At 49.0% G+C, this 20,381-nt stretch overlaps 9 protein-coding genes across 9 annotated transcripts; 4 read left to right on the plus strand and 5 right to left on the minus strand.

Annotated features, from left to right (window-relative positions):
* Positions 1-192: 192 nt before the first annotated feature.
* Positions 193-4,428, minus strand: N7503_000830 (Elongator subunit IKI3; the record flags this gene model as incomplete). The annotated part of the gene is made up of 6 exons (XM_057060391.1): positions 193-1,870; positions 1,918-2,260; positions 2,322-2,475; positions 2,526-3,082; positions 3,148-3,240; positions 3,291-4,428. 6 exons carry the CDS (start codon positions 4,426-4,428, stop codon positions 193-195), a joined length of 3,963 nt encoding a protein of 1,320 aa, XP_056927314.1.
* Positions 4,429-4,879: 451 nt separating this feature from the next.
* N7503_000831 (cytochrome c oxidase VIIc family protein) lies at positions 4,880-5,419 on the minus strand (the record flags this gene model as incomplete). The annotated part of the gene is made up of 4 exons (XM_057060392.1): positions 4,880-4,905; positions 4,965-4,997; positions 5,056-5,230; positions 5,291-5,419. The coding sequence occupies 4 exons, from the start codon at positions 5,417-5,419 to the stop codon at positions 4,880-4,882; spliced, it is 363 nt and encodes a 120-aa protein (XP_056927315.1).
* A 631-nt stretch (positions 5,420-6,050) lies between these two features.
* On the minus strand, positions 6,051-7,262 carry N7503_000832 (protein kinase; the record flags this gene model as incomplete). The annotated part of the gene is made up of 2 exons (XM_057060393.1): positions 6,051-7,002; positions 7,051-7,262. 2 exons carry the CDS (start codon positions 7,260-7,262, stop codon positions 6,051-6,053), a joined length of 1,164 nt encoding a protein of 387 aa, XP_056927316.1.
* Positions 7,263-8,286: 1,024 nt separating this feature from the next.
* N7503_000833 (uncharacterized protein) lies at positions 8,287-9,299 on the plus strand (the record flags this gene model as incomplete). The annotated part of the gene is made up of 2 exons (XM_057060394.1): positions 8,287-8,679; positions 8,826-9,299. 2 exons carry the CDS (start codon positions 8,287-8,289, stop codon positions 9,297-9,299), a joined length of 867 nt encoding a protein of 288 aa, XP_056927317.1.
* Positions 9,300-9,358: 59 nt separating this feature from the next.
* On the plus strand, positions 9,359-10,191 carry N7503_000834 (uncharacterized protein; the record flags this gene model as incomplete). The annotated part of the gene is made up of 2 exons (XM_057060395.1): positions 9,359-9,474; positions 9,528-10,191. 2 exons carry the CDS (start codon positions 9,359-9,361, stop codon positions 10,189-10,191), a joined length of 780 nt encoding a protein of 259 aa, XP_056927318.1.
* A 616-nt stretch (positions 10,192-10,807) lies between these two features.
* Positions 10,808-14,184, plus strand: N7503_000835 (ATP-dependent RNA helicase MTR4; the record flags this gene model as incomplete). Its single annotated transcript, XM_057060396.1, has 2 exons — positions 10,808-13,875; positions 13,936-14,184. 2 exons carry the CDS (start codon positions 10,808-10,810, stop codon positions 14,114-14,116), a joined length of 3,249 nt encoding a protein of 1,082 aa, XP_056927319.1. The 3' UTR covers positions 14,117-14,184.
* A 283-nt stretch (positions 14,185-14,467) lies between these two features.
* Positions 14,468-15,963, plus strand: N7503_000836 (cut8/STS1 family protein). The gene is made up of 2 exons (XM_057060397.1): positions 14,468-14,717; positions 14,803-15,963. The coding sequence occupies exons 1-2, from the start codon at positions 14,642-14,644 to the stop codon at positions 15,663-15,665; spliced, it is 939 nt and encodes a 312-aa protein (XP_056927320.1). The 5' UTR covers positions 14,468-14,641; the 3' UTR covers positions 15,666-15,963.
* A 727-nt stretch (positions 15,964-16,690) lies between these two features.
* Positions 16,691-18,124, minus strand: N7503_000837 (DUF3984 domain-containing protein; the record flags this gene model as incomplete). Its single annotated transcript, XM_057060398.1, has 2 exons — positions 16,691-18,061; positions 18,119-18,124. 2 exons carry the CDS (start codon positions 18,122-18,124, stop codon positions 16,691-16,693), a joined length of 1,377 nt encoding a protein of 458 aa, XP_056927321.1.
* Positions 18,125-18,380: 256 nt separating this feature from the next.
* Positions 18,381-19,719, minus strand: N7503_000838 (uncharacterized protein; the record flags this gene model as incomplete). Its single annotated transcript, XM_057060399.1, has 2 exons — positions 18,381-18,691; positions 18,747-19,719. 2 exons carry the CDS (start codon positions 19,717-19,719, stop codon positions 18,381-18,383), a joined length of 1,284 nt encoding a protein of 427 aa, XP_056927322.1.
* Between the last annotated feature and the right edge of the window lie 662 nt (positions 19,720-20,381).

Genomic DNA, 20,381 nt, shown 5'->3' on the forward strand with positions numbered 1-20,381 from the left:
AACGATAGCGATGTACATGTTCACCTGGTTGGGTTGGGATTTGCTTATGTTTCCGGGGTTTTAAAGTCGGATCCCACGAGGGTTGCAGTACCTATACTACGCGAGATTTGCAGCTCGATGGCCCTGGTTGACAAAATGAGAAACATATATACCATGTACGACATAAATCCATGCAGATAGCAAACCCACGCGCTAAGCCAGCAAGGAAGACTTTTTAATCACCTTCACAACAGGCGCCTCTTTCCGGGCAACCCCACCTGTGGCGATCGCTGCCATACTTTCCTCAAGAACGCGAGACCCGGAAGTAATCTGGATTTCCGGTCCCTCGTCATCTTCGTCCTCGTCCTTCTTTGGTGGCGCAGCCGCAATTTCAAACACGTCCTCGCGGCAATCTGCGCACATCTTCAACACATCTTCCAGTGCTTTCTCGACGGCAGCTGCACGTTCGCGCATGCCACGACGCAGCAGGGCATCCACAAGTGCCTCTGCCTCGTTGACAGCGGAGTTGACTCGTTCCATGAGTCGTCGGATACTATTAACCAAGTATTCCTCCTCGTAGACCGTACCCTTCTTACCCTTGGCTCGTTTACGCTCTTCACGGCGACGAGTCTTGGAGGTGTGACGGGAGGATGAAGTCTTCCCGGTATAGCGCGTAAACATGGTGCGTCCGGCCAGTGTTGTCGCTTCCGTGGGGGCTAGGGAAACGTTATCGGGGATATCGATACCACCTTCGCCACCTGTAGGGTCACCTCCGTAGAAGGCCAGAGGGTCTGCAGCGCGAAGCAGGCGCAATTCGCGGACACGAGGCACCTGGGCATTGAGCTGGGATTTGCAGTCGGCGAGCAGATCGGTCATTGAGCCCATTGCCTCCGCCAGTCCGGTGTCGACGATTCCTGCGACCAGGTCCTTCTTGCCGTGCAGCGTCAGCAGACGGGCGGCATCGGCAAACTTCGAGCCCCGGCACAGAAGCTGCGCAGCTGTTTCAATGTCATGCAGGTGATCCGCGTGGACAGTTGCTGCAGACACAAAGTCGCGAGCCTCTTCAAGAGTCAGGATGAGGTCATTAATATGCGCAGTCAACTCTTCCTCGGACAGTGAAGCCATCATGGCACAGTACAGAGACTCCCGCCACATATGAGCCAGGTGGTAAGATTTATAAGCCTCACTATACACCTCCAGTGACTCGTAGGCAATTGCGGCATCCTTGTGTTTAGATTCGCCCGAGAGATAGTCGGCATAGAGATGCGTGATTTCTTTCTGCTGCTCTGGGTGGTATTTGTAAAGCTCAAGGGCCTCACTGTATAAGACGTGCTTGGTAACATACCCGAGGATCTCTTCATGAGCTCCCAGAGTGAAAAGATGCTTCAGGGCCTTGGTGAAGCGGGAAAGGTGGTTGTCAATCTCAAATTGACGGCGAGTCTCAGGCAATTGCTGCAGCTTGCGCAGGAAAGGAAGATATTCTCTGGGGTCCATCTGGGCCTGTTGGGCAACCAAAAGAGTGAGCTCGAGGTCGTAAATTCCAAGTGCGTGAGAGTAGAGACGGTTCGCATCCGTCAAGAAGCACATGTGCTCAATAGCACCATCGGCCTGTTCTGGGTTTTCGGTCCTTAGACGTGCAACAAGTCCTAAGCCAGCTTCCAGATCGGGTGGTGACTTGCAGACGTGGGCAGTGATCAGGTTTTGTAGATTTGTATCCAGGCGATTTTGCAGAACCTCCAAGAAAGCATTGCAGATAGTGTTGATCTTGCCCTCTTTGTTGGTGGGTTTGAGAGCGGGCACAGTGGGAGCATTTGGCTGAGCAACAACGGCAGACTCATTCGTGGAAATCTTGAGTGTATCTTTGTACAGTGTTTGTGAGACATCCTCCTCGCTAGAAGAAGTTAGCTCATATTCCTTGAGATTTAGTAAGTTCCTTACCTGAGACGAGAGAGAAAGTCGTCGATGAATTCAACTTTCTTGACCTGCTCAACAAAAAGCTGGATGTTCTCCAAGAACTGCTGCGGGGCGTAGTCATGGAGAATGTTCAAGTCCACCATCTGGCTACGACACGCCAAGAATGCAGAGCGGTATTTCTTCTGGTCGATGAAGGTTCGAATACCTGCCAAGACTAGAGCACGGGGGTAGATAGTCTCAATGTTGCCTCGGGGCGCCTGAAGAACGACACCAAATACCGACGGCATCACAGATACGAGCTTTGATCCACGCTCAAGACTTCTGCATCTTTCATCTGTTTCCGGGGTATCCTCGGGCACTTCCATATCTATAGCCATTCCATTAGCTGCTTGGATACCCAGGCCATCACAATAGGAGATTCGACATACCGTCCACGTGGTTTAGATGAACAAATTTCAGTAAATGTTGAGATGTGGTAAACAAGAGATGCGATGGAGTCACCAAGAAGGAGGTGCAGTTCTTCGCAAGAACCCGCTTATTGGCGTACAGACCACCGGTCCGTGTCATCGTTATTAAGATTCGCTAACATTGTCAGCAATTTCTTGCAATTCCCAAGTCACGGGTAGCATTACCTCGGTATCTGAAATCGAAACAGCTTTGGCCCAGTGAGTGTCAACATTGGGGCCCTCGGCCCAAGGAGTAACAATCTCACCACCCTCAATCAGCTCGATAGTTGAGTAGGTAACAGGATGACTGGGCTGACGCGCGTGTGAGAACCACAAAGCCCGGTGTCCAATTCCAGCAAACATGGATGATAGCTGCTCGGACTCAGATGCCTGATAGACAACACGAGTTTCCCGAGTCTCCAAGCTGGTCTGCTCAATATGACTTGTGTTTGGCGAACTGTCCTTTAGCACATACACCTCGTTGTCATCCACGAAGGCGATTTGTCGAGGTCTGCTATCAGCAGCATCGGACAAAGGATAGCTAGACTCAAGAATCGGCATAGGAACTGGGCGACTCTTCAGAGACCAGAGGAAAATCGAGAACCTCGATTGCATTAGCACTGCAATTCGGCTACCAGACTTGCTGAACGCCACATCAACAACGTTGGACTCTAGTTTCAGTTCATTGTGGGCCATGGGAGGTGGCACACCAGCCAGTCTTAGTGGAGTAAATTTCAAGTTTTCTGTAAACTTCAAGTTAGACCTCATTCTGAAGGTTTTGTGCCAGTGTTAGATATATGAAACTCACTTCCATCAATAACAGCTACGGCACCAACGTCATCTGGAATCACAGTAGAGCCATGGTGGATATCAAACACATAATCTATGTCCAAAATAGAGCCTGGATAGTGTTAGCTCCAGTTCTCGGTCAATAATCTCGGAGCAGCATACCAGATGACCCAGCAACAACCCGCAGAGCCTTTTCTTGGTGCCACTCAAAGGAGTATTGGTTCATTGACATGGGGTCAACCGCAATAGGAATCTCCTGCTTCAGATAGTAGTGGTAATTGCCTGTTGTCCAAAGCTGAACTCGGTCTGTAAACCGGACTGCAAGCACTGTGGAGTCGATGTTCCATGACAAGAGAATGCGCGATGCCCAGGTTTGGCGTTCCTCCTCGGTCAAGCGAAGAGTAAATTGGCCATGGCGAAGACCGTTTCTTTCGAAGAACACAACATCAATTCTGTCTTCTAATCGTTGAATTCCTGCAATGAGGTTCCCTGACGGACGCCAACTGAGAGCACCCTCGAGACCATCGACCGGTTCGCTCACGCTATCCAAGGTGCCTTCTCTGGAGTAGACTCTGATAACGCGACGTGCACCCTCTTCGACAGTATTCACAGCAACATAAGCTCCATCACCGCGCCAGCTAATTGTCGTGCTGGCATCATCATAAGCGCTCAGAATGCCTGCATCTACCTTCTCTGGGACGGTAGGGTCTCGCATAGCCTTGGCCCTTTTACCTTGGAACTGCGTCTCCCTTTTACCCCATCCAACAGAGACATGTTGCGAAGCCTGCATATCAGCCTGGGAGAAGGTGATTTCAGCCACATTTTCGAATTCCCTGGTCATGTACAGGAAAGTGTTGGCTCTGGTTGTGATAGCCAACAGCTCCTCATCAGGAGACCACGCCGCAGCTGAGATTCCCACATCGACTGAGCCAAGAATCTCGATCTTGTCCTCTCCTTCGAGGGGCTCCTCGCGCACCATGATAATATCACCGCCCTCCAGCACCAGACAGGCAGTCAAATTATCCGCAAAATAGTGCAGAGAGAGGACTCGATCGCATGGCAAGTCCGGCAATGGGCATGGTGCATCCCAAGATGCAATGCACTCAAACTCATTGGGGCTTAACGGCTCCGCGGAAACGACCTCAGGGCGCTTCCTTCTGAGCTCGATGACCGGGCTGTACTGGGATGGGCCAAAGGTACACACGATAGAATCCGAAGAAGTGTCCCAGGCAGTAGCAGTCAAGGGAAGGTCACCCTCGACTCGCGTCTCCTGGAGACGCACGTTTTTGAGGTTGCGCATCTTCGATGGTGGGTCTTAACTTTTTTTTTTTGTACCGGGTCCCGAATCTCTACCCCGCCATGGGACGGTGAGATCGTAAGTATATGAAGACGCGATCAAAAAGTCCTCAGTACTGTCGTTATTACGGACCACTCTCACGGAGCAGGATTTCTTGGGGTGGTGGTATGTGTGACTAGGTTGTGGCTCCGAGACTGATACAAAGTCAACCGCCGAACCAAAGATTTTTGATTTTCCACACCCGCTCAGCCAATGACTTCATTTATATTTCAACGTCGCCCCAGCTACACTTTACAGCTTCTATACAACTACAATTGAGGAGTTATAGCGTGTAATCAAAAATCCCAACTTATTCTCTAACTTTGTACATAATATCCATCTTCTTCAAGGACCAATTTCAAGTCTTGCACTAACAAGCCGTCCGTACTGCCGTGTAAGAAAGACGAAAGCGAGCTTATTTGGTCTTGTAGGTTTGCCAGACTAGAAGAGACAATTCATTAATACCACCAAAAACATCTTCAGGGCCATTGGAAGCTTACCGGCAATGGCGAAGGGAGAGCCGAAACCAACAGCTAAGGAAATTCTACGTTAGTTTGCGGTCGGTGGGTCGAGGTTTCGCGGGTCACAAACTCATGAAGGCCCAGTAGCGCCAGAAGAAGTGCTTGGTCAGGGGGTTGAAGGGGATGTTGGTGCGAGGTCCCTCAGCGTAGTGGTAGGGGCTACCGAACTGAGTGCGGGTGGTAGAGAAGCCACGACGGGCAGCGGCGGTGGCCAGACGGGCACGGATGGCGGAGGAGGCGTACATCTGGGACGGTGTAAGCTTGCTGCTGCGGCGGATGAGGTTGCAGGAACTAGTATCACCCACCTTGTGGTACAAAGGGGAGGGAATGAACGATCGGAATTGGACGGACGGAGCCAGGATGGACATCGCAAGGTTGCGGAATGGGACGATCATAGTCACATGATCATAGTCACGTGTTTGTCCTCGTCCCATCGCAATGGGCCAATCAGAGGTCAGGTTTTTGATTGTATTCTACTTTCTTTGAAATATGTGTCTTTATTTTACATCTTTGGTCTAATCATTTTGCTTACCTTTGATAGAAGCTACTCTTATCTTGTGGCACTAAAAACATCACCCTGCCTGTTGTCCCGATTGTCACGACTCACGGGGCATCAACCCAATGAGAAACAAGCTCAGCCCATAACTTCTTGAGCCTGAGGGCCTCTATTCATGTTCTGTTATATTTTTATTCTCTACCAATGCAATTTTCAAGCTGATCACTGGACTCGTATCGCTAAAAGATGGTAGCACAACTAATGGCTGATGCCAATAACGCAGGCCCACGCCTCAATTGAATTATCACAGGTTACTTAACCGTTCCCTCATTTGAAATACCCAGATTTCCACTTCAAGGTAACCACCGCACATTGGCAAAATCATTGCGTACACAGATTCATTGCTCCCAGGAGTGCTCATGAATTGCGCCTTCAATCGCACACTGCGACTGCAGACTTCTCCAACCTTTACTAGACACCTTTGCAAAATTTCAAGTAGCTACTCCCCATCAGTCGCGCCTTATTAATAGCTTTTCAGTTAATAAGCTCCAGTAAGCCAACTCAAGTAATCAGTAAGGGAAATTTTCCTCCTTGCAGCCAGAGCATTGCATTGCATTACACGAGATGCAACTCATGTGGAGGGACTTGTTATGAGGACCAAAATTGCACTGGCAACAATACCAAAGACTCAGACCAATGGAACTTTGATCACTGACTGTAGATGCCTCTTGAACGTATCTTGATGATACATCATGATGAGTATCCACCGGGGTTTTCAGACGACTTATTCCTACATTGCCCATATGTTGAGACCTTGGTATGCCTTCATGCGGCGTTTCATCCCAGTCTTCGACAAAGGCAGCCCGAGGCATTTGAACTTTCAGTCGAGTGAATGGTTTAGCTTCATGCGGGCGTAAGGTCCACTCTATAGGCGTGGCAAGGCTGCGAGAACCTTTTGAAGGTTCATTAATATGGTCGGGGTTAGCGGAGTCACCTGGCAGATCTTGATGAGGATTCTTGTCACCGATTGTCTGATGAATGGCGCTGCTGTCGCTGGTACCAGTATGGATGGGCTTGCTTTCAAGGGACATATCATCAAACTCATTGACCATGCTGCTTCTTTCCAATCCCACTTCATCGTTCTCAGCATCTGCTTTGGAACCACTATCACGGCTGCTGTTCAAGAGGGGAAAGTCGGAAAGTGGTGATTCATCCTGGCTTTCTGACTCTGTTGATCGTGGAAGAGCAAACAATGCAATGCGTCTAAGGTGTGAGGCAACATGAACGGCGGACTTGTTGTGCTTGCCGCAAAAAATGCAGTTTCCAGTAGAATCATTTGCTTGCCCTTTTCCAATTGCGTTACACACTTTGGTATACACCTGTTTGTCGTCATTTCCAGTAGTTATATGCTTCAAATTCTCATGTGCAATCCAGTCGTGAAGACTGTCATACTGCTGATCCGGGTCTCGGCAGTCCTCAAACGTGCAGATATAAGGACGCAAGTCACGATAGATGTGCATTCTAGAATCAATGTCAGCCTATGCTTTATCGTTGACCAGGCTTACGTACTCCCATTTCTTTCCCTGGCATGTATTGATTGGCAGTAGGGTGAAGCAGTATGGGCACTCAAATTCCTTCGCTGCGGGATCTATTGTGGGTGCTTTGGGAATTGACACGTGGTGGTCTCCCTCTTCACTAATAGATACCATCGATGTGTTTGTGGTCGTTATAGAGGACTTATCACTCAAACCAAGATTGTCTTCATAAAGATGGGTGGCCATTGAAGGCTGTGAGACTGTTCCTTCGGCGGGCTCGGGGGATGACTGCGCCCTGTATTTTTCATAGTGATGTTTCCAGTATGCAAACTGCCGCCTCCGGTGGGTGTTGGCTTTTGCTAGGCGGTGGATCAAATAATCATCGGGCCTGTATTTTAAGTTCGATGACCGGAAAGAGCAAATGAGGTCTGAGATGCGAGCCAAATCCGAGATCCTGTACGCTTCTATAAGATCGACTCCTGTTTCAGGATCTCTCTCCGTATAGTTCAGCGCTCTTGAAAACCCCGTCCGTATGGCTGGGTTGCGAATTTTGAATGCAAGCCGATAAAGCCTATCGATTGTGGAAACAAAATTTGCGAAGAGGACATTAGATAGAGGCTCGATCTGGTATGATGATAATTCCTCCTCGGAATCTTCCTCGCTCGATAAACCGTCAAAATCGGCCCACTCTTGGGATGTTGAAGCAGGTTCAGAGTCGGACCCTTGCCTGTTTTCTGTCTTCGCCTTTTCGACTTTAAGGATTATAAGATGGATGGCACTTCAAGTCAAGCATTATCGGAAACCTACATTGGTAAAGAGTCTGTTCAAGGTCACAGAGCAACCCTAAAGCATAGTCAAATATGAGACTTGAATCACGTAGCCGATAGTCAAGGGAGCTGTGCCCTCGATGACAAAGACCAAGATTGCGAGCCCAGAGCTGAAAGCGCTCTTGCTCATTGAGGACCGCTGCTTTCGTTGATTCAACTTCATAATCAAGATCTTCAACGATATTGAAATGGCTTTTTATCCTTAGGCCTACTTCAGCCAGAGTCTGGCTGGTATTTCTTTGCGGTTTCATCTCTTGGTGGAGTGGGTAATAGGCAACAAATTCAGCCTCTCGTTAACTGATCTCTTTATCGTGTTGACCCCTGTCGCTAGGAGGGGTAAATTGAGGGGCTGCTTGTTCAGCGGGGCTGAAGACCAGCTCTGGGTACCTTCCTTGTTCAACTCGTTGCATCTGAAATCCATTCTCATTTTCTCGTTTCTCTCCATGAGCGGCTTCGAAGTTGTAGGTGTCGTGCTCGGTGCGATCCCTTTGATTATCTCGGCCATCGAGATGTACAAAAAAACTAGTCGGCGGCTGAAGTTCGTTCATCAAAAGGAAGCGCTTGTCAATGAGTTGATTCGGAGCCTACACGAGCAGCATTGTTTCATCAGAAGTGACCTCTCTTTGACACTAAAAGCCACTTCCCTCGAAGACAGGGACATTGAAGTGCTACTTCATCAACCAAGCTCCGATCTATTTCGCGACCAGGACATTGAGTATGAGGTCCAAGAGAATCTTGGAGATGGTTACAAGCCTTATGTCGCAGCCCTAGCCCGCTGCGAGCAAATATTGATGGAAGTAGCCCAGAGCTTGAGTGGGTTGACGTCAAATAGTCAGGTATGAGTTGGACTCGAGTGGACTTCTGGGACGATATCCATCTGGACTGGCTTATTACGAGTCTCATAATCCGCGGAGTTTCAAACGTTCTATGTTATCTGCCTCAGTCTGGTAGCTAATAAGGTATACTTGTTTTTCTCAACTAGGCCACCCTTTCATCGCTTGTACAAGCGAACTCTCAAAGAAACGGAATGTATGAATTCACCAGAAGAATCAAATTCAGTATCGCCAAAGATGATATCGAGCGTCAGATAAGGGAACTTGATAAAACTACAATAAATCTTGAAAGGATTCGGCGTTATGGAAATTCACTGATTGAGGTGACTTTTCCATCAACTTCCAGAACAGTTTCAAAGATAACTTCGTCTTTCGATACGGTGGCCGAGCATGCGCGCCGTCTCTACTCCGCGATTGCTCTAGGATATACCGGAAACTGTCATTCCGAACATGAAGCGCAGCTCTTCCTCCAGCACAGAGCAGATTTATTAAAGAAGCCTAGGGCTCTCAAGGGGATACCCCTTGCCTTTACAGTCGCTTTTGGCCCAGCTATACCGGGCTCTTGCTTCAAGGCCGAGGTTAAGGTTATGGAAGAGGAGCTGACTTCCTGCATGGATGGGTGAGAGCAGTCGCCTTTCTATATTTTCTTTTCTTTCAAAGGGCTAAAATTCTGGCAGCCATAATGACAAAATTGTCTCTGATACTCAACGAAATCCCTATCCAGTCATCTCTGCAAACGCTAGGCCCCCAGGAATTGGCAGACCGAGAGTCTCCTTCCAGCTTCCAGAACCCCATCAGGTATCGCAGCATGGGCTTAATTTTATCATAAATTTATGTCAACATTTCTCAAGTCAAAGTCTACTTGAGCTGCATCTTTCTAAAGGGGGTAATTTATGCCATTACTCTACCTCGCCAGGGACCGACACTATACGAGGGATTAATACAAATTTTGCGGACTTGACTTCACTCGAAAAACTCCTTCAACCAAAAAAATTATCTTTGAGGCACCGGATGACCCTAGCCTTGAGTGCTGTATCATCTGTAATGCAGCTAAGTCTTACTCCATGGCTCGACTTGCCCTTGACAAGTGAGGTGGTTTACCTGGTCCCAGAAGATTCAAGGATGACCCTCGCTACATTACAGCCTTTCATCAGACAGAGATTCATTGCGAATGCCACTGGAAAACCCCCGCACAATAATATCAGGCAGACCATGTTGGAGCTTGGCATACTCTTGCTCGAGCTCTGGCAAGAACAAACATTGGGTTGCTTTGCTGCTGAGAATAAAATTCCCATCAATACCCCAGCATCTCGGTACCATGCTGCGTGTGAGTGGGTCAACCTAAGTATGGAACACATCATTCCTTTCTATTTTGATGCGGCGAGAAGGTGCATTGAGTGTAACTTTGCTTCGAGCCCTAAGGGCTCCGCAAGTTTTGACTGGAAAGACCTAGTCTTTCGGAAGTCAGTGTGTGAACACGTTTTGAGGCCTTTGTTGGAGGAGTGTCGAGCTTAACAATATAACATGGTAGGTAACAGTATTTTCATGTTCTAGGCACCAAAACTGTGATTCAAGCTTCAGAGGACTACCATATGCGACGGCAACATCAATATATCTTATTTCAACAGCGGCTTTATGCTACATACCAGCTCTTTTCATGGAGTGTGATCACAACATAACACTGGAGCTCATAAAAGAGATCCCTGGTCGCATTTCTAGCGTCAGTCGCCAACTGTAGCTCAGACAAAATGCCCATGTACCTGATCTTCTAGATATTGAAGAGCAAATGACCTCGCTTGATTGATGCCAACATACAGGATGACGCGTCATTAGACCCGAACTTTAAATAACAAAAGACATCAGCTCAGTGGTATGGCTCTTAATCATCTTCACGTTGCAGGATAGCGTAGTGTGACAAAATGGGTACCTGAGTATGCACCCGATCACTTTATAGATACGCAGATGGAGCCAATCATAATCATCCCTGTGGGTCACGTGATATACAAGATAGGATTAGCGTCAATCGATGATGATTCTTGATTGCGCCTCACCGCCCTCAATTTTCTCCGAGAAAAAAAAGTTCCAGACGCTCTCTCCAGCGCTTGTCCCTTCCTCCATTCGACCACTGGAGATGGATGAGCTTTTCGACGTCTTTGAGGCTCCGTCTCAGGCGCCAGCACCACCCGCTGGCGCCCCCAAGCGGTCCAAGAAGGAAAAGAAAGACAAGTTCAAGAAGCGCCAAGCAAACGGAGATGTCAAGGGAAATGGAGACATGACAACAGTCAAAAGAGATGATAGCCCGGAGGACCAAATCATGGAGGATTCGAAAGCTTCAGACTCGGACGAACTCGCCACCTCCGAAAAAGCACAGCCTGCTACGAAACGACCCCGCATCGAAGAGGCACCTACACCTGTTGTTGCCGATACCTTCGAAGCCGAACAAGAGGTCGAAATTGCTGGTTCCGCTGGCCTTCAAGCAAATCAAGATACCTCATCACTGATTGTATCACACCAAGTGCGCCACCAAGTTTCAATCCCCCCAGACTACCCCTACGTGCCTATCTCGCAACACAAGCAACCAGAGGACCCCGCAAAGATTTATTCCTTCACCCTCGATCCTTTCCAACAGATTGCAGTCAATTCGATTCAAAGGGAAGAAAGTGTGTTGGTGTCGGCCCACACTAGTGCCGGAAAGACAGTTGTTGCAGAATACGCCATTGCGCAAAGTCTTAAGCGCAACCAGAGAGTCATCTACACAAGTCCAATTAAAGCCCTATCCAACCAGAAATACCGTGAATTTGCGGCGGAATTTGGTGATGTTGGATTGATGACCGGTGACGTGACCATTAACCCCACCGCAACCTGTCTCGTTATGACCACCGAGATTCTTCGTTCCATGCTGTATCGTGGTTCGGAGATCATGCGTGAAGTTCAGTGGGTCATTTTCGATGAAATTCATTACATGCGCGACATCAACCGTGGTGTGGTATGGGAGGAGACCATTATTTTGCTGCCTGATAAGGTGCGATACGTCTTCTTGTCTGCCACCATCCCCAACGCCATGCAATTCGCCGAGTGGATTGTGAAGATGCACAACCAGCCCTGCCACGTTGTCTACACCAACTATCGCCCAACCCCTCTCCAACACTATTTCTTCCCTGCTGGCGCCGAAGGTATGCATCTTGTCGTGGGTGAGAATGGCGACTTCAAGGAAGAGAATTTCCAGAAGGCAATGAGTGCAATTGCCGACAAGAAGGGAGATGATCCCGCCAATCCCAATGCAACTCTTAAAGGCAAGGGCAAGGACAAGAAGATTAACAAGGGAGGCGAGAAGGGACCATCCGATCTCTTCAAGATTGTGCGAATGGTTATGTTGAAGAACATGAATCCAGTCATTGTTTTCAGCTTCAGCAAGCGCGAATGTGAAAGTGGTGCCCTTCAGTTGAAACAACTTTCTTTCAACGATGATTCTGAGAAGGAAATGGTCTCCAAGGTCTTTGAGAGTGCCATGGAGATGCTCTCCCCAGAAGATCGCCAACTACCACAGATTTCGAACATTCTGCCTCTTCTTCGGAGGGGTGTTGGTGTTCACCACTCTGGTTTGCTGCCTATCCTGAAAGAGACTATTGAAATTCTCTTCCAGGAGGGTCTGATCAAGGTCCTCTTTGCTACTGAAACATTCTCCATCGGTCTTAACATGCCTGCCAAGACTGTGGTATTCACCAGCGTTCGGAAGTTCGATGGCACAAGTCAACGTTGGGTCACTCCCTCCGAGTTCATTCAAATGTCGGGTCGTGCTGGTCGAAGAGGTCTTGACGAGCGTGGTATTGTCATCATGATGGTCGGTGAGGAGATGGACCCTGCGGTTGCCAAGGAGATCGTGCGTGGTGAGCAAGACCGCCTCAACTCGGCATTCCACTTAGGTTACAACATGGTCCTCAATTTGATGCGTGTGGAAGGCATCTCCCCAGAGTTTATGCTTCAGCAATGTTTCAAGCAATTCCAAAGCACAGGAAGTGTTGCAGGCTTGGAGCTGGAGTTGAAGGAATTGGAGGACAAGAAGGCCAACATGAACATTGACGATGAAGGGACCATCCGTGAATACTATGAACTGCGCAAACAGCTGGACCAATTCTCCGGGGATGTTCGCGCCGTAGTTACTCATCCGAACCATATCCGCCCATTCCTTAACGATGGTCGATTGGTTCACATCAAACACAAGGACCTGGACTTTGGCTGGGGCATCGTGGTCAGTTGCAAGCAACGGAGACCCATGAAGAATTCTTCCGAAGAGTTTCCTCCCCATGAAGCCTACATTGTTGACGTCTTGCTCAACATTGCCGAAGGACCTGCTATTGCTACCAAGACTTTCCAGGATCTTCCAACTGGTGTCCAGCCGGTGAAAGAAGGCGATAAGTCCCGCATGGAGGTTGTGCCGATGATGCTCACCTGCGTCAATTCAGTCTCTCACATCCGGATCACGCTACCCAAGGATATTTCGCAAGCTTCAACACGTTCCGGGATGAAGAAAATATTGGATGAGATTAAGCGGCGATTCCCCGATGGTGTTCCCGTCCTTGACCCCATCGAGAACATGGGTATCAAGGATGACAGTTTCAAGAAGCTGCTCCGCAAAATCGAAGTTTTGGAATCTCGACTTTTGAGCAACCCCTTACACAACTCGCCGCGATTGGCAGAACTGTACGATCAATACGCTGCGAAGGTCGATCTTGGTGCACAGATCAAGGCCGCTAAAAAGAAGATCTCGGATGCACAGGCGATTCTCCAGCTTGATGAGTTGAAGAATCGTCAGCGAGTGCTTCGTCGCCTCGGATTCATCAACGAGGCTGGCGTTGTTCAGTTGAAGGCTCGCGTCGCTTGTGAGATCAGCACCGGTGACGAACTGATGCTCAGTGAATTGCTGTTCAACGGTTTCTTCAACGACCTTACCCCAGAACAAATTGCGGCTATGATAAGTGTATTTGTATTCGAGGAGAAGGTCAAAGAGGCACCTCCTCTGTCCAAGGACGAGCTGGCCAAGCCTCTCAAGGAAATTCAAACTATGGCTCGAACCATCGCCAAGGTTTCACAGGAGTCCAAAATGGCCGTCAATGAGGAGGAATACGTGACAAGCTTCCACTGGGAGCTGATGGAAGTGGTCTACGAGTGGGCTCATGGCAAGTCCTTTGGCGAAATCTGGTAAGTACTACGTCTGGTATTATGGATTATGATTGTTTGAATTCAGGCTAACATCCACAGCTCAATGACCGATGTCTATGAAGGTAGCTTGATTCGTGTTTTCCGACGTCTGGAGGAGTGTTTACGACAAATGGCACAGGCTGCCAAGGCCATGGGTAGTGAGGACCTGGAGAGCAAGTTTGAAGCTGCGCTCGGTAAAGTGCGTCGTGACATTGTGGCTGCTCAGTCCCTGTACCTGTAGATATGATATCCCTGGAAGTTTATGGAAGTTTAGTGTATGTAACGGACAAAAACACAAAACTTCGCCAATTATGCACTTTATTGCACGTAGAAAGAGCTATGTACCTGTATGGAGAGTATCAGTATCACCTCAGTGGCTTTGACTTTGGTCACCCGATAGCAACTCGTCATCTTCCCAATGATAATTTCCTATGCTCATTTTTGCTGACCTGAGCTGAAACATACGTTTTTTGATCAAGAAATATGATCTCAGATATTTTCCAATTTTTGCCCAGTTTTTTATCTCTAGACGTAAGGACTGCCCATCTGCAACGTTGTAAAGTGACCTTGAAAGCTGCACAGAGGGACTGCGTTGCCGCCCGCAACACCCTTGAGTCTTTTTCTCCACCGCTTCTCTCTTCTTTGCACTTCTACCTCCCCACTTCACCCTTTTGGGCACCTTTTCTCGTACTTTTTTCGCCTTTCTTTCGTTCATCGTTCCCTTTGAACTTGTTTCGAATATATCTGCTGCCATCCGGCTGTCATCATGAACAGTCTGGTGGCCACGCCTCCCGTTCCTCCTCATTTCTACGAAAACCCTCGGCTTTCTCCCTCCCTAATAAGTACGACTCACCCTGACTCTCTCTTCCCCCGTTCTTTTTTGAAATCCTTCAGGAATCCTAATAGCTGACCGATTTTGGTTTGCAGTGTCCACCCCCTCTTCTTCCTACACCAGCCGAAAGCGGAAAGCCGATGATGATGGCAACGACCATGACGGACGGATGTCCGCCTCGCCCACCAACTCGCCAGCCTTTACTCCTCGCCAGCTCCCTTCCTTTAGAAACTTTAAGCGGACCCGACCGAACATCTCTGGCAGACCTCTTTCTCTTCCTCGCCTGCTAGAGACCCTCGACACAGATGCCTTGCGGACGGTCGTGCGTACCATGTGCGAGCGCCACCCACAGCTTGCTGATGAGGTGGCCCAGACCTCTCCTCGACCAAGCGTTTCCTCAACCCTCCAAGTGCTTCGAAACTACCAGGCTGCTCTGCAGTCTTCCTTCCCGCTTGGTGGCAACACCGAGTCCGACTACGCCTACAATCGAGTTCGGCAGCCACTCACCAACCTCCTCGAGGCCCTGAGTGACTTTACACCGAACTTTCTTCCTCCGAATGAGACCCAGCCATCAGTCTCACTCAGCTACCTTGATGGGGCAACAGAAATTATTCACGCCTTGCCTCGCTGGAGCACGCCACAGAACAATATCGAGCGGGACTCGGCCTATGACGAGATTGGCAAGGCTTGGGTCCTGGTGATCCGTGAGGCGGCCAAGCGTGGCGGAGGTATTCAACTCCAGTACGGAGGCTGGGACCAGAAGCTGGCCAAGCACAACCAAACCTCTGGAGGCAAGCTGCAGGGTGTGGTCAACGAGCTCGGCTCGAGCTTGGGATGGATGAACGGACCAGACTCTCCTTCCCACGGCCCTGGTGGCAATGACATGGGCTCTATACGAGATCAGCTTCTTTCAGGCACTTATGGCATGGGCACGCCCGTCAAGGTTGGACCTTGGTGAACATATGATTCATAACGAATACGTTCCCATTTCGATAATTGGGATCGACTTCCCCCTACAACGATAACACCGCGCTCCTTGCGCTACAATCAAAACTTCGCATTGACTCCACCGTGAGCCTTCTGGCGGTCCCACAACCTTTCGAACCGCACAATTCAACGTATGCCACGATCACGATACCTACTGCATGACCTTTAGAGAATCCCACATGGTCTCAGATTGGCGTTTATACTATGCAAAGGCGAACTACCTGACAATTAACCCTCTTCTTTTTACTTCTTTTTTGAACTTGGTATTCTGGAAGATGATTTTAACCTTGGCTGTTTTTCAACTCTTTAATGATCTCACTCGAGCCCAGCACTGCCCTCTATTCGATCGTTCCCTTTCCTTATGCAAGTTCTCTCCTTTCTTTAAATCCTCTTATCGTTCTATCAAGTTCTTCTATGAATTGGTATTTACCTCCGTCGTTCTCTTCCCTTTCCCTTGTCTTTATCTCATTGCAATCTCGGGTGGTGCACTTCCCTTATTCTTTCGGCGATATCCGGAGTCCTGTACATCCCTTCCCTTTCTCTTTATGTCATTCTTGCCTTGCCTTTCTGATCTTGTCGAGTTCGCATGAATATTGCATTGTTTCGTGTTCCAGGCATAGCCTGATATATGTGGCGGCCATTTCTTTCTATCTCTAGTGCTGCCAATGTTGTTCACTTGTGCACTTTGGCTCTCGCCAAAGCTATCGTGCTTTCCCATCAATGCTCGTGATAGAGTGTGTGTGACGCGCGGAAACAAGGTAGTTGCCTGCACTGCCTCGGGTCGGAAGAATTGGTTGTCTACATTAGCTTATCAGAAATAAGAAATCTATCTGAAGACATCTCGGTGCATTCGCTATCTCAAAACAGTCGTAAAACAGAGCGGGAAACATTGTTTCGATTTCCATATAACTCTTATGATTGATTCTTGCCATATCCAGATCAAACATGGAACATTGACGAACATATATGCAACCAAACAACGCTTTTCTTAATAGATCATACCAATGCTCGCTTCATGACTCGGAACAACCAGCCTGCATCCTCCCAGCCACCGTGGGGACCAGGCTTCTCAACATCAATAATGGACTCGCCATCTGTATGCGAGAAACCATCGGCATCGTCAGATGTAGAATTGCGATCCCCTTCTGAACCAACTGACAAAGTATCATGATTCTCAGCCAGGTCGTCCTGAGAAGATGCAGCCGGGTCCTCAAATGTGACAGTAGTTGTAGTCGCAGCACCACCAATTCTAGCAGAAGAAACAGGCACAATGGGCAACTCATCTACCCCGAATAGAGTCCACTCAACCAAGCGATCAATCCAGCCCCCAAGCCCGAACCCACGCTCTCGCGTAAGACGCTGCAAGTCCGCTTCATCAAACTCCTCATGCGTCTCATCAGAAAATTCATCTTCCGAACTAAACTCCTCCTCTTCATCCCAAACGTCTCCTAGATCATCATCGAAAGAACTCAGATGACGATCCTGGTCCTGATCATGATCAAGACCCCCCTGTTGCAAAGACGCCATCTCCGCCCGGATCTTCTCATCTACAAAATCAGGAACCAGTCCTGCTTCACCACTCCGGCCCCGAGTCTCGGGCGTCACTGCTCCAGTCGTGGCAGGGCTATGAATCTTCCCCGGGACAGAGGCAGATGATAAAGGTGGGATAGTGGTCATAGTAAGACCGGCACGACTTCCATGGCGACTGGTGCCACGCGACCGTGAGCTACGACGCGAATATGCGGCCGGAGTTGAAGCGCCAGAGCGTGACTTCCGCGACGATGCACCGGATTTAGTGCGGTTGTGGTGTCGGTGATGGGGTGGGAAGGCGTCATCAAATGGCGTCTCAGAGACGAGGCTTGTAGAGCTTTCGCGCTTTGAAAGCCAGCTTTGACCTTTCTCTTCGCGGGTTGTGGAGGCGATAGCTATACCAGCGCGGAGCATCCATTCTGCGTCTGATTTGGTTGTCGGTTTATTATTGTAGTCTGTAGCACTGGGACGTTTCTTTTGGGGTCCTAGGTTGTGGTGGAGTGGGAAAGAGACGCTTTTGCTGTGTAGGTTTGTATCGCTTAATGGAGTGGCGCGGGTTGAGCTCTTGCTTCGGGTGTGGTGGCGGGTTCGTGATGAGCTGCGGGAATGAGAGAGGATTGGTGGTGTGCTTGGTACTGAGACGCTGGATAGGTACGATGATGATCTTGTTGTTGTTATGGCGCCCGTTCCGGATACTGAATCTTCTACATGTTGGTGGAAATAGTCTGTTGGTTCTATGTCGTCGTCGATGGGGAATCGAGGAGTAAGTGGAGCTAGGGAGATGTGGTGGAGGTTGGGGTAAGAACGCCTCTTTGGAAAGCCGCCCGAGTTGTGGAACTAGTGGATACAGGTTAGCTGAGTATCTTCATATGGTCATTTCTGGGGCAGACTTACCTCCATGGTGGACTGGGGAAATAAAGAATCTGGAGAAAAAGAAAAGAACAAAGTTGACGTTGAAATGCGGAGGTGCTGCACGTGCGATTGACATGTGAAAATGGCTGTTCGGCTTAAGATGGCACCACATGAAGGTATATATGGAGTTTGTTCGGTATCTGGCGATATTTACGTCAATCGAGTAATCGTTCAGTATGCACCGCAAAAAATCAATTTGTACAAGGCTATCGTATTTACATCGCAAAATCAAATATATCGCTATCTAAAGTCGAGAGTCGTGGAAATCCAGAAGTTCGGCTCCTTTGATCTTCAAGTCCTCCAGCACATTGTACTCCATAATCCACTTCATACGCTCCCCAAGAGCGGTAGGGTTGAATTTATCGTTCATTTCGTCCGGCGACTCTGAGCTACCGAGCTTGCCAGCTTCGTAGCTGGTCTGTGTAACACGGTCTGTCCGGGGCTTGCGCAGATCTTGGTAGAATTGGAAAGCTCCCTGCAGATCATCATTCTTCCAGTGACGCAGCACAGTTGCCAGTGCAACGCCAGACTCGATGGCCATACAAGTACCCTGGCCTATTTTAGGTTGTTAGTCAAGGTCAACGCGTGGAGCACATAAAGGGAATCGTACCTTGGTGGGGAAGAGTGGAGTGAGCAGAGTCACCAAGAAGGATGATACCGGCATCCTTTTGGCCCTCTTTCATTTCATACCACTTATCAATTGGGTCGCGCACGTAAAGCGCCTGCTTCAGCATCTTCTGGTCAGGCGAGCTCTTGCGGAGTCCAGCAATGATGTCCTGAACCTGCGGGCACCAGTCGCGGACGTGCTCTTGCAGACTATCAATATCAGAGCGAGACATCCAGCTTTCCGAGTCCCAAGAATCGAGGGACTCCGACATGAACCCGATAATGGCAGCACGATCAGTCTTTGTCTCCTGATTGCCAATTGGCAAGATCAGGACGTGGCGCTTGGGACCACGGAAGTTGACTGTCTTGCGAAGCAGCTGTGCAGTCTCTTCGGGCAAGTCCTTGTAGTCGACGAAGCCACGGTATACGACCTGACCGGAGTAGTTGGGCGAGTCGCCCAGACCCATATCCCGGCGCACATTAGACTTGATGCCGTCACATCCAATCACGATATCGGCCTCGGCAGTGGTACCATCTTCAAAGCGCAGAGTGTAAGGAGCGGAACCCTCGCTGGTGTTTCGGTCGATCGAGACAAGGTGCTTGCCCAGGTTCAAGCTAGACTGGGGAACGCGCTCTTTGAGACAATCGAGCAAGTGGGCACGGTGCAATAGACGGGCAGGGGGGTTTGAGAACTCTTCGATGTGGCCCAGGTAATCGCCGCTCTTGTAGCTGTGGTACTCCATATAGCAAGGCAGCTTACGCGAGGACTTGCGAGTCATGCTCTCTTGCAGACCAAAGGCATCAAGGACACGGTTTGCGTTAGATGTGATATTGACGCCGGCACCGACCTCGGCGAATTGTGGTGCTTGCTCATAAAGTTGCACGTTCTTCAGCCCGGCGTACAGAGCAGCGTTCAGGAACGCCATGCCACCGAGGCCGCCGCCGACAATGACGACGCGCTTGTTTTCGAAACCCATGCTGAGGCGGGGCTGTTGATATAGGCTAATGAGGGGATTTTTAGAAACAAATGTAATGTGTGAGAATCATTCAGGGGGACCTTTTAAATACAAAGCGAGAGTATGAAGAGACACGATATCTCTTCGGTTTTATGTATGTGGTGGGATGTCGGCTTCCCCCCGCTAGCAGGCTTACGGATCCGATCAGACACCCAAACATACCATTTCGGAGCGTGGAGAGATTGTGGGGGGTGGTGCCTTGGCAGGCTCTTCCGAGTTAATAGTTTGGGTCTGCGGGTATACCGGTAGATCTCAAGAAGACTAGTTTGATGAACTATAGCATATACTCTTTCATTCCTTGTGTAACCATATTCAATATGCATTGATCGATGCAAGCCAAAAGGTCCGAGTGTCGGAGAATTTTCTACCCTATGAGCTTATTCAATCAACCACACGTAAAATTATACTACATTCCTATATGAGAGATTGGTCTTTTTCGAATGTTTTACTATAAAAGTTAATCGCCCCTCGAATATTATGCATATGACCTTTATGTACAATCACGAAAGTGTACTTCACATATTGACTCGAATGTGGTCGGAAGCCCCGCGCTGCACTATTATGTGCAGCATCCGAAAGCCCCACTATGTATCGGATGGGTACAATCTTATCAGCATAGACCG

The sequence above is a fragment of the Penicillium pulvis genome (assembly GCF_028828015.1).
Source record: "Penicillium pulvis strain IBT 33274 chromosome Unknown contig_10_segment0_segment0, whole genome shotgun sequence".
NCBI classification, from domain to species: Eukaryota; Fungi; Ascomycota; class Eurotiomycetes; order Eurotiales; family Aspergillaceae; genus Penicillium; species Penicillium pulvis.